The sequence below is a fragment of the Schistocerca americana genome, chromosome 7, assembly GCF_021461395.2.
Source record: "Schistocerca americana isolate TAMUIC-IGC-003095 chromosome 7, iqSchAmer2.1, whole genome shotgun sequence".
Taxonomy (NCBI): Eukaryota; Metazoa; Arthropoda; class Insecta; order Orthoptera; family Acrididae; genus Schistocerca; species Schistocerca americana.
This window is the reverse complement of record NC_060125.1, coordinates 577,013,146-577,026,316: the sequence shown is the minus strand read 5'-3', so window position 1 is coordinate 577,026,316 and position 13,171 is coordinate 577,013,146. Positions and strand designations below refer to the sequence as shown.

At 45.2% G+C, this 13,171-nt stretch overlaps 1 protein-coding gene across 1 annotated transcript in view; it reads left to right on the top strand.

Annotated features, from left to right (window-relative positions):
• The window catches only part of LOC124623101 (protein O-mannosyl-transferase TMTC1-like), a 195,129-nt gene that overhangs the window by 113,400 nt on the left and 68,558 nt on the right, over positions 1-13,171 (top strand). Inside the window, exon 8 of the mRNA XM_047148892.1 lies at positions 7,743-7,917. Coding sequence (XP_047004848.1) covers positions 7,743-7,917 — 175 coding nt within the window. The remainder of the gene's footprint in view (positions 1-7,742; positions 7,918-13,171) is intronic.

Here is a 13,171-nt window from a genome sequence, read left to right as displayed (position 1 = left end):
CACTATGTACCACAATTCACGTACCTTCGTAGGGAGAGGGAGTGTATGAACCGCTCTCCGTATTCTCCACCACTGTTTTGTAGCGTACTTTGCCACGCCTGGTAGCCGCACGGTTTGGGGCGCTTTGCCACGGTTCGCGTTGCTCTCCTTCCCCCCCCCCCCCCCCCCCCCCACCTTCCTTGGAGGTTCGAGTCCTCCCTCGGGCATGGCTGTGTGTATTGTGCTTAGCGTAATTTAGCGTAAGTTAGTTTTAAGTGGGATTAAGTAGTGTGTAAGCCAAGGGACCGGTGACCTAAGCAGTTTGGTCCCATTGGAATATACCACAAATACCAAATTTTCGGGTACTTTTTTCAACCATGTTTCTAGGATTTTGTTGGAGGAGGCGACGATAGCATCTTTCGTTGAGGGTTAATCTAACTTAAACTAACTTACGCTAAGGACGACACACACACCTATGCCCAAGGGAGGACTCGAGCCTCCGGCGGGGGCAGCCGCGCGAACCGTGGCGAGGTGCCCTTGACCGCACGCCTACCCCACACGGACGACGATAATTAACCGCCGCTTACGACGTACGTTTCTACAGAGCACCAATCCCAAAAACTTGAAAGTGGGGACTTTGGTAATGACCACTGCTGTCCCTGGCGATTGCCCTCTGCCCACTTCCATTCATTGGGTCTTTCATAGGTTAGTGACACTACCCTCTACCGTTCCATACTGCTGAAGCCATCCGAGCGCGGCCTCGATTTCGTCTCCTGGCTTAACCTAACGAACGACGCTGTCAGCGTATGCATGGCATCGGAAGGTTGCAGTCCATCGTTGGGCGCCTTCAAGGCACCGACGAAGGCCGTGTAGTCTAGACTCAAGAGCGATTGCAAATAAGATGTCCGCAAGGGGGCAACCTTGCCGCACTGAGAGCTGGATCGTGGTAGGTTTAGAACTAGGAGCATTCAACAAGACTCTCGAGTGGGCGCCTTGAATCAACAACAAGATCGTCTCCACAGACATGGGAGGGATTCTCATCAGTTCTAAGGCTGTGCATAGAAACACATGGGTCACTCGGTCGAAGGCTTACACGTAATCTCGTAACCTGCATGCCGACAACAGTGGCGTGACATCCCTGTACGCCTCTAGCGCCGTGTATATGTTGCTCTTCCCATCTAGACACGTTTGATCGATAGGTATCCTTCGCTTTACTGCCAACAGAAGGCCGGCACGAAGGATACGTACATTCTTTTTGCAAAGTGCGTTGAATAATACTTGAACACGACTCGAAATGTTCGAGGAACTCACATCGCAGTTCGGGAAACCTTGGGTTCTGTTCGACCTTTCGATTTGCCCGCACCCTAGTAACTGTTGTTGGTACTGTTTCCACGACCAGTCTTAGCGATTCTAATGTACTATGGCTCTAATAGTAAAAATAACTGTGAAACATGAACTGAAATATCTTCTAGCATGCAGGTTATGTGTAACACCACCAAATAATAAATAAACAAGAGATTTTTATCATGATTACGCTCGTCCCGCGATCTAATAACGTCTGATGGTACAATTTCCAAGACTAGGCTGGTCTTAGTAATTTATTCTGGCGGCACCAATTAGTCAGTTTTGCACAAGGTATTCGACTGGTTAAAAATTTAATTTTTTATAAATTTTCTTCCTTGTTTCATGTGAATTTGGCCATCTTGTTTTCAATCTGATTAGTAACGTTTTACGTGCTATTATAATGGCAATGAGTGCTATTTCGTAACCCACTTGATAAACCATTAGTCTCTCGTGAGCAAGTAAAATATTGAACTGTCTTCATTTAAGTAATTTTTTTCAGAGGACAAAATTTTCGCTCTTGCCTGTTAACTTTACTTAAAAATCAGCATTAGTATTTATATATATATATATATGCATACATACCGGCTCTGTGTGTGAACCCTTACTGCAAGTTTATTCAAATACAACAGGAGTTCACGAAGTGGTAAAATGTAATGCTGTTCCCAACTGAATTGCACGAAATTGCCAAATTTTGAGTACAGCCACAGTTGGTTGTTGTGGATATTTCGTAATTTCTCGCGTATTCATTGCACCCGCGCGGCGCGTCTCAAATGTCACATGATTATTGGAGCAAACTTGATAATGTACCGAATGCTGCAGCTTATCGGGAAATCTCGAGCTCCTCCGAGTGTGAGTATCGCTTGCCCAGCCCTACTGCCGCGTACCCAAGAACTTGATCGTTGGAGGTGGAGAAAACAGCCGTGCGTTCGACACGGCTCAGCATAATGAATCAGTGTAATAAACTGCTGCCATCGTCGATTAGTTTCAGCTGTAAACTATGCAGTGCCTTACTATTTACGAAAATCAAAGCACACAGTTGTAACTCCTTTGGACTTTTTGAAAAGGAGAATGTAAGGAACCTTCGCTTGCTGAGTTACTGCCTTCTCGACACAACAGCATTTGTATCTAATGTGATCCAGAACGCTGCACATAAAAAATGAGATTTTCCAGTGCTCATACCTCGGGTCACAGCTGCAAAATACTAACTCGAATTCTTTACAGACGAATGGAAAAACTGGTAGAAGCCGACCTCGGGGAAGATCGGTTTGGATTCCGTAGAAATGTTGGAACACGTGAGGCAATACTGATCCTACGACTTATCTTAGAAGAAAGATTAAAGAAAGGCAAACCTACGTTTCTAGCATTTGTAGACTTAGAGAATGCTTTTGACAATGTTGACTGGAATACTGTCTTTCAAATTCAGAAGGTGGCAGGGGTAAAACACAGGGAGCGAAAGGCTATTTACAATTTGTACAGAAACCAGATGGCACTTATAAGAGTCGAGGGACATGGTTGGGAAGGGAGTGAGACAGGGTTGTAGCCTCTTCCCGATGCTATTCAATCTGTATATTGAGCAAGCAGTAAAGGAAACAAAAGAAAAGTTCGGAGTAGGTATTAAAATCCATGGAGAAGAAATAAAAACTTTGAGGTTTGCCGATGACATTGTAATTCTGGCAGAGAAAGCAAAGGACTTGGAAGAGCAGCTGAACGGAATGGACAGTGTCTTGAAAGGAGGATATAAGATGAACATCAACAAAGCAAATGGAGGATAATGGAATGTAGTCGAATTAAGTCGGGTGATGCTGGGGGAATTAGATTAGGAAAGGAGACACTTAAAGTGGTAAAGGAGTTTTGATATGTGGGGAGCAAAATATCTGATGATGTTCGAAGTAGAGATGATATAAAATGTAGACTGGCAATGGCAAGGAAGGCGTTTCTGAAGAAGAGAAATTTGTTAACATCGAGTATAGATTTAAGTGTCAGGAAGTCGTTCCTGAAAGTATTGAGTGTAGCCATGTATGGAAGTGAAAAATGGACGATAAATAGTTTAGACAAGAAGAGAATAGAAGCTTTCGAAATGTGGTGCTACAGAAGAATGCTGAAGATTAGATGGGTAGATCACGTAACTAATGAGCAGGTATTGAATAGAATTGGGGAGAAGAGGAGTTTGTGGCACAACTTGGCTAGAAGAAGGGACATGTTCTGAGGCATCAATGGATCACCAATTTAGTATTGGAGGGCAGCGTGGAGGGTAAAAATCGTAGAGGGAGACTAAGACATGAATACACTAAGCAGATTCAGAAGGATGTAGGCTGCAGTAGGTACTGGGAGATGAAGAAGCTTGCACAGGATAGAGTAGCATGGAGAGCTGCATCAAACCAGTCTCAGGACTGAAGACCACAACAACAACAATACCTCGGCTCCTATTGGCGATAGAAAGGTGTTTTGGACAGCCCTTAGGCGAGATAACATTTGTGTACCCACGAGAAGGATCTTCCTTGTGTCACTGTGGAATAAATCGGTTGAGTCTTTTTGCGTTTGATGTGGTCTACGGAGGGCTTGACGGGCCTTGGGGAGGGACCGTTAGTTCAAGGGCGGTTCCTCGGGAAACCTCCCAAAAAGGGGTTCCCTTTCGCGGTCACCAGCGGACCAAAACCCAGTCGAGGATTCCAAGACGGCTTTGTACAGTAAACGAATGAAGTTCTTACGGTATATTCCTATAATACCAGTATCGAACAACCATGAAAATTTTCTTGATATTTTTATCCGTTTATAAGATACGGAGGTTGAAAGTTACCATACCTGTACACGCAAAGTCCGGTATGAGGTGAAATATAAAAAATAAATAACCGCAGTAAATGGGTGATATTTCAAAAGTATAGTCTCTAGGCTTTTATCTAGAAGACATACGTCCTCGTTTTCAAGAATCTTTATCCTTTATCAAGAAACACCAGAAATCTCGCTTTTTGGGTAACTGAATCCAGCCGCCAGTACCGACACAGCTATGCAGAGAAAGTCCCATAGTGCTCAGAGCCATTTGAACCATTTAGATTTAATGGAGAAATTAAAATTCAGCCGAAGTGTCTTCTTCGTTCGTAGAAAGGACATGGTCAAATCGCGTTAATAGTTTTGCAACACCATCAGTACTTTCCTGCGTTATGTGTGCAACATACCACGCGAGTGTGTCGTATGCACGTAAATGCTACAAACTATGTCCACATCATTGGCTCCTCAGTGTGCAAACATCACAGCACCTTGCATCACAGGTCAAGTACCTTTCGTCGCATCACAGTAACAAGGTCTCACTTATCTATTGTCCTCCCTGCACCTATCCATAAAATAAAAACACGCAGACATATTTCCTGTTGCGCTATCGGCCATGGGAACGAAGAATACCGCAGTCTGCAAAATTCAGTATCCTATTGCATTTAAGAAATAGCTGAAATATCTCCTTTGGTCAAATCCCTTAACCTTTTCCTGAGAAATTAGCACGTATAGCCAGTTCTCTGTAAAATAGTTAAGCAAATACGTCCACCCTCTGCCAGTTATGCTTCTTTTACTTTTCGTTTTTCAGTTAGTGATTCCGTCCAGTCTGCAATACGAGGGTTTCTGTAAGGTTCCTGTTTCTCTTCTTTTCCCCGCCTTTCTACAATGTCCAATGCTTGCACCGGGCTTCACGCAAATCTTCCACGTCAGACTTTTTTTTTCTTCTACTTTTCATGAACGAGTATAATTACACAATTATGACATAGTCACAAAAAGTTTCCAGTGATCCAGGAAAATATTTGCTTTATTATAATTCCATTCTTGGATCACAATGTTTTTTTGTGATCATGTCCTTAATTTCGGTCGGTAATGACCACTTTCAGATGTAGAAAATATGATACACATAAAGGTAGCCTAATTTGCAACACACCTGAATGCATATCAGAAACCAACACTAAAACAACTGTACCTGAGTAAAAACGTGTTGCATTACATATATCACGCGATTACAACTGAAAGTGCAGTGAAAATCTTTAGTCATATCAGCTTCGTCAAACAAAGCCGATATGACTATGGTATGTAAAGAGCATTATTGAAGCGTTCGTACTGTATATGAAGTGATACTCACTTATACTGCTCTGTGGCTGCAGGTACCTCTATCCAAGGCCGCTAAGTGTTGCGGCCTCGCTTCTGCTTAAATGATTTCGAAGAAGTACAAACGTCATATTCAAGTATCTGAAATCTTAGCTCAAATTTTAGTAAAGGTAACGTATAAAATAAAACGGAACCGCACAGTAACCTTGGGTTCGGTGTGGGGCGGCGGAGCGGTGGGTGGACTGCTGTGGCCGGTTGTGGGGTTCTGAACCGCTGAGGGCTACAGCGGGACGAAGGCTCTCCCTGTTTCTAGGTCCCAGGTTCAGTACACAATACACACAATATGGGATGTAATTGGAACATAAAATAATATTTGTAAAATGCTTGTTTAGATATAAGAGAGGGGCTGAGGGCTGTGAACTTTCATTCTTCTTCTTCCTTCAAACGGCTAAGTGTTGTTGTTACAGATACAGCTTCGTCTCTTGTGCAGTCTTCGACATCTCCATTTGTGAAGAACATCTCATCTCACTGGTCTTATTGGTTTAAGTGGGATTCTCGCAGTCATCCTCTCGTTTTCTTCCCTATGATCTAGTGTTTGAAAACATTGTTTAAAAGAATATCATGTCTAATTAAGTGTCCAATAACTTTGCTTCGCGTTGGACTACAAATTCTGGAATTATGTTTTCTCTTCTACTTCTCGCAGAACCTGCTCTTTCGCTTTTCTGTGAGCACCCGATTCTTGCAATTCTGCTGCAGAACCACATTTCCGCATCTTGAGGGCGAGCTATCTCCTGCTTTGCTACGTTTCAGGTTTCACTTCTGTACGTTAGGACACTAGATGAAAAGGGCTTTACAAATCTTGTCCTAGTATGGTACCTGATATACTTCTTCAACAGAAGTTTCTTCTTGTTTCGGAAAGTGCTCTTGACCAGTGCTACTCCCTTGAGACGTCTGTGGTTTTTTTTCCACATTGCTACATTGGTAACGAAATTCGGCTACTTCCTCGAGTATCACACTGCTATGTCAGTCTTACTTTAACCTCCTTTATTGTCTATAACGATGGCTTTTGGCCGCTTGGTGTTTGTTTCAGTTTGTTATCTCTTGATTTAAGAAGCTAACCAATTTATTCAGTTCCTCCTTTGCTACTATTGCAGTTTCAACGGACAGGAAAACTAAATCAATAAACAAGCTCACCTGACAAACAATTTGTCATACTTGCAGAAATCGTATAATACCGCGCAATTCCGCTCCTGGACTTGACAACCGCCTGGGTTCGGTTGGGACGTCAGTCCACATTGTTGTGCAGATACGTCGCATCCGGTTCAAGCCACTTGCTGAGGATTTAATATCGTAGTTCCACCAAATTGCCGTGGTGCTGATCTCAGCGTTTAACCTTCTGTTCCAAAATATCGCACATACTTTCTCTGGGTTCGAATCAAGTGATTTTGAAAGCCAGTCGAGTTGTAATACGGTAGGGCAATATACAGAAAACCAGTTATATGTTCTTCCATCCGACGAACTTCGCTGTTTTCGTCTTCACGTGCCTGTGTGAGCAATGGCCTCTTGCTAGGCGACCGACACCAAATGTTCATTGCATGCCGTTCCCGTCGGAGTGACCGTTCGCTAACAGGTGGGAGTGGACCTTCATTCAATTCCTACAGCAATTCCTGTCATGTCTGGAAGCGATTTTGATTCATAAGCCGTTCTGGTCCATCATAATCAGCAACTTTTTCCGATAAAAACAGTTCTGACGTCGTGTTTCGTGGCCACGGGTGTTACAACACTGCTGGTGGGCACACTGAACAATCCGCTGCGGAACACCAACAAATCCAGGAACTTGACGTACCGTATGGCCATTGGCACGGCCAAACATGATTGCCCCTATTTTCCACTGTGCGTACAATGTCCAACACATTTTGTTCACTGATTGCTACTGCTGTACGCTCGCATAGAAGCAGTGCGTTCGCAGCTGAGGACATTACTGGATCATTGAGCCATCTTTAAAGGCTTAACTATTAATATGTGCGAGCTCGCTGGGGTGACGAGATTTTGCCCTGTGAGCTGCTGTAAGAAATGTTAATCCAACATCTTTCCTAAAATATCCTCTACAGTACCCTAATCCCAACCAATCGTGCGATGCACCAGCATTCCACGCCATCATACACATAGAACAGGAAGAATTCATACGACCAGCATCACATCGACCATCTAATTATTTCTATTCTTTTCCTTTTTATGGTATTTAATCTTGCGTGGAGAGCGGCAGACAGACCACTGCCGACTCGCCGCCTGCAGACTTCGGTTATTGGCAGTGTGTGAGAGCGGGCGGCGTGTTGCAGGTCGTTGCTGGGAGTCTCTGCAGCTGTTCCGGAGGGCGCTGCGGCTGGAGGCGGGCCACGGGCCGTCGCTGCTGGGGGCAGCCCGAGCGCTGCGGGGGCTGGGGCAGCTGGTGCGCCTGCGCGTGCTGCTCACCAGGTACCCGCGCTCAGAATTACTTGGAGAAATGCATGATACGTACTGTGCGGTCTTACGATATACACTACTGGCCATTAAAATTACTAGACCAAGAAGAAATTAAGATGATAAACGGGAATACATTGCACAAATATATTATTCTAGAACTGACATGTGATTACACTTTCACGCAGTTTGGGTCCATAGATACTGAGAAATCAGTACCTAGAACAACCGCCTCTGGCCGTAATAACGGCCTTGATACGCCTGGGCATTGAGTCAAACACAGCTTGGATGGCGTGTACAGGCACAGCTGCCCACGCAGCTTCAACACGATACCACAGTTCATCAAGAGTAGTGACTGGCGTATGGTGACGAGCCAGTTACGCGGCCACGATAGATTAGACGCTTTCAATTGATGAGTGATGTGGAGAACGTGTTGGCCAGGGCAGGAGTGGAATATTTTCTGTATCCAGAAAGGTCGGAACAGGACCTGCAACATGGCGTCGTGCAATATCCTGCTGAAATGTAGGGTTCCGCAGGGATCGAATGCAGGGTAGAGCCACGGGTCGTAACACATCTGAAATGTAACGTCCACTGTTCAAAGTGCTGTCGATGCGAACAAGAGGTGACCGAGACGTGTAACCAACGGCACCCCATACCATCACGCCGGGTGATACGCCAGTATGGCGATGACGAATACACGATTTCAATGTGCGTTCACCGCGATGTCACCAAACACGGATGCAACCATCATGATGCTGTAAACAGAACCTGGATTCATCCGAAAAAATGTTTTGCCATTCGTGCACCCAGGTTCGTCGTTGAGTAAACCATCGCAGGCCCTCCTGGCTGTGATGCAGCGTCAAGGGTAACCGCTGAGATGGTAGTCCATGCTGCTGCAAACGTTGCCGAACTGTTCGTGCAGATGGTTGTTGTCTTGCAAACGTCCCTATCTGTTGACTCAGGGATCGAGACGTGGCTTCACGATCCGTTACAGCCATGCGGATAAGATACTTGTCATCTCGACTGCTAGTGATACGAGGCCGTTGGGATCCAGCACGGCATTCCGTATTCTGCTAACAGTCATTGGATATCGACCAACGCGAGCAGCAATGTCACGATACGAAAAACCGCAATCGCGATAGGCTACAATCCGACATTTATTAAAGTCGGAAACGTGTTTGTACGCATTTCTCCTCCTTACACGAGGCATCACAACAACGTTTCACCAGTCAGCGCCGGTCAACTGCTGTTTGTGTATGAGAAATCGATTGGAAACTGTCCTTATGTCAGCACGTTGTAGATGTCGTCACTGGCGCCAGCCTTGTGTGAATGCTCTGAAAAGCTAATCATTTGCATATCACAGCGTCTTCTTCCTGTAAGTCAAATTTCGCGTCTGTAGCACGTCATCTTCGTGGTGTAGCAATTTTAATGGCCACTAGTGTATTTATTCATTACCAGTTTCGATCATGGACAACCTCTGCAATGGAAAAATGCCTATTGTGACAACTTCATATACCATGTGTAGAAGTGTGAAACCGGAATTGGGTTTCAGTAGTTACACGTCTGTTGTCTGAAACTGATAAAAAATATTTTATTCAAAATAATCTCCATTGCTGTTTACACATTTCTCCCACCTCTCCGTCCGGCTATGAACGCCACGCCAGAAAAACAGTTCTTCTTTTGAAGCGAACCATTCAGAGAGCAATTTTCGTACATTTTCATACGAAAATATTCCTTGTTCAGCGAGAGTGTGTTCCAGTAATGCAAGTAATTGATAATAAGACGGAGACAAATCTGGAGAATAAGCCGCATGCCTTAGTATTTACTAACTGAACGTCTCGATCGTTTCCCTGACTCATTTTGGAGTGTGTGATGGGGCGTTATCATGGAGTAACATGAATTTGTATTGCCTTTATCCATGTTCCGTTTGTTTTGCGCACAATTCTCGATTGAAATTGATCATTTTCTGTTGGCAGCGATCAGTGTTAAGGGTTTCACTAGTTCTTAGCAGCTCATAATAGATGACACCCTTCTAATCCTACGAAACACAATTGTTTTCTTTACAAAGCGATTTGACCTTGCAGTGGATGTCGATGGTTTGCCTGGTTCACCCATGCTTTACGGCTCTTAGGATTCTCAAAATATATCCATTTTTCATCACCTGTCACTATTCGATGGAGTAGCATCTGGCGAGAAGCATGCCACAAGTGGTCTTTCGATTTCCGGAATGAGATTTGCACTCTGCAGCGGAGTGTGCGCTGATATGAAACTTCCTGGCAGATTAAAACTGTGTGCCCGACCGAGACTCGAACTCGGGACCTTTGCCTTTCGCGGGCAAGTGCTCTACCAACTGAGCTACCGAAGCACGACTCACGCTCGGTACTCACAGCTTTACTTCTGCCAGTACCTCGTCTCCTACCTTCCAAACTTTACAGAAGCTCTCCTGCGAACCTTGCAGAACTAGCACTCCTGAAAGAAAGGATATTGCGGAGACATGGCTTAGCCACAGCCTGGGGGATGTTTCCAGAATGAGATTTTCACTCTGCAGCGGAGTGTGCGCTGATATGAAACTTCCTGGCAGATTAAAACTGTGTGCCCGACCGAGACTCGAACTCGGGACCTTTGCCTTTCGCGGGCAAGTGCTCTACCACTTGCACTTGCCCGCGAAAGGCAAAGGTCCCGAGTTCGAGTCTCGGTCGGGCACACAGTTTTAATCTGCCAGGAAGTTTCATATCAGCGCACACTCCGCTGCAGAGTGAAAATCTCATTCTGGAAACATCCCCCAGGCTGTGGCTAAGCCATGTCTCCGCAATATCCTTTCTTTCAGGAGTGCTAGTTCTGCAAGGTTCGCAGGAGAGCTTCTGTAAAGTTTGGAAGGTAGGAGACGAGGTACTGGCAGAAGTAAAGCTGTGAGTACCGAGCGTGAGTCGTGCTTCGGTAGCTCAGTTGGTAGAGCACTTGCCCGCGAAAGGCAAAAGTCCCGAGTTCGAGTCTCGGTCGGGCACACAGTTTTAATCTGCCAGGAAGTTTCATATCAGCGCACACTCCGCTGCAGAGTGAAAATCTCATTCTGGAAACATCCCCCAGGCTGTGGCTAAGCCATGTCTCCGCAATATCCTTTCTTTCAGGAGTGCTAGTTCTGCAAGGTTCGCAGGAGAGCTTCTGTAAAGTTTGGAAGGTAGGAGACGAGGTACTGGCAGAAGTAAAGCTGTGAGTACCGAGCGTGAGTCGTGCTTCGGTAGCTCAGTTGGTAGAGCACTTGCCCGCGAAAGGCAAAGGTCCCGAGTTCGAGTCTCGGTCGGGCACACAGTTTTAATCTGCCAGGAAGTTTCATATCAGCGCACACTCCGCTGCAGAGTGAAAATCTCATTCTGGAAACATCCCCCAGGCTGTGGCTAAGCCATGTCTCCGCAATATCCTTTCTTTCAGGAGTGCTAGTTCTGCAAGGTTCGCAGGAGAGCTTCTGTAAAGTTTGGAAGGTAGGAGACGAGGTACTGGCAGAAGTAAAGCTGTGAGTACCGAGCGTGAGTCGGTCTTTCGATTTGCTTACCGTCTTTAATTTCCCCCACTTTCAGCACATTTTACATAGCTTTCAAACCGAAACGGCTTTCTGGGTCACATTCAATTGTTCCACGATTTTCTCTTGAGTCTATCATCTTCATCCAATAAGGCCTAAGGCCTGCTCAGTGGACAGGGCCTACTGTTGCAAGCTGCGTCTTCCGTGTCTGGTTTGAGACAGACATTTGGACATGAAAATGAATGGCCCATATATCGATTCGACGTACCAGGAATGAGTAATGGAGGACGTTACGTGGAACACCCCAGCAAGTAGCCTTAGGCTGTCTAGTCTTTTAAATAATAACAATATTCTCCGAATGGCATTACCTTCACTAAGAAGGTTGTGTTCACCTACGGTTGATTAATAATGTCGTCAGTAACAACGTAATCTTATCATCTGTCAGCGGTGTTTTCACTTATTACTACTTGGTTGCAATCTTTCCCCCACTATTCTACTTCTTGTGCTACTACTTCTTCTCTAAATGGTTCAAATAGCTCTGAGCACTATGGGACTTAACTACTGTGGTCATCAGTCCCCTAGAACTTAGAACTACTTAAACCTAACAAACCTAACGACAACACACACATCCATGCCCGAGGCAGGATTCGAACCTGCGACCGTAGCTGTAGCGCGGCTCCAGACTGTAGCGCCTAGAACCGCTCGGCCACTTTGGCCGCCTCTTCTACTCTCATTTCATGGAATTGGTGCAGGCCCGTTCCGAAACCAAGGGAATTTAACAAAATTGTTGCTTCTATGTCTTCATCCGCCATCCTGTATCCCGATTTTCTGTTTGACTGAAATGTAATGATTGTCATGGCAGTCGGCCATGTGACATCCTTTTTAAGAAGTCGTACCTAATTTTTTGTAGAGTTTAATCTCCTCTCTCGTTGTTGCTTTAAGGTCTAGTTGAGTTTTATAGCTTCACTCTGCTCTCTCCGTCTCTTATCGTTGCTCCAAGAACTGACCGCAGACACCTCATCTCAGGTGCTTCAATTCTTCGTTCATCGTATTCTCTTAAAATCTATTTTTCACCACCGAACATGAGAGCATCTTTAACCACCGCCTTGTGTCCTAACCGGCCGTTGTAACCGAGCGGTTCTAGGCGCTTCAGTCCGGAACCGCGCTGCTGCCGCGGTCGCAGGTTCGAATCCTGCCTCGGGCATGAATGTGTGTGATGTCCTTAGGTTAGCTAGATTTCAGTTGTTCTAAGTTTAGGGGACTGATGACCTCAGATGTCAAGTCCCATAGTGCTTAGAGCCATTTGAACCATTTGAACCTTGTGTCCTCTTGGCGTTATGTCTTTCCTCATAGTTTTACTAAGACATCTGCTTGTACATCTATTTATAGTTTCATATTCCTGTGCATTTAGAACCACATCGTAATTTGTTTGGTACCTGATAGTTCACATGATTGATGTCCCTGATTCTCCAAGTCGTTGCTTGTAGTAAGCTTTTCAACTGTCCCCTTACCCTTTTTGTCATCAGACACTGGCGTCCAGCTTTCTCCTTTAGATTTTCGAGCGAGGTGCTTTTTCTCCCACAAGACGACACCAACTTCTTGCTAGGAGTTTTCCCCTCTCCGAAACGTCGCAGTTAAAGCACCGAGAATTCGCCTTTCAAAACCATCTGCTACAATTCAAATGGGAAAACTGCAGTCCCAGGGGCTACGCAGTTTTTACCTTTGTGGACGTGGCAGCGGGTTTTGTAGAAAGAGCTGCTAAGTGATCGCAGAGACGTTAAACGAATTTGT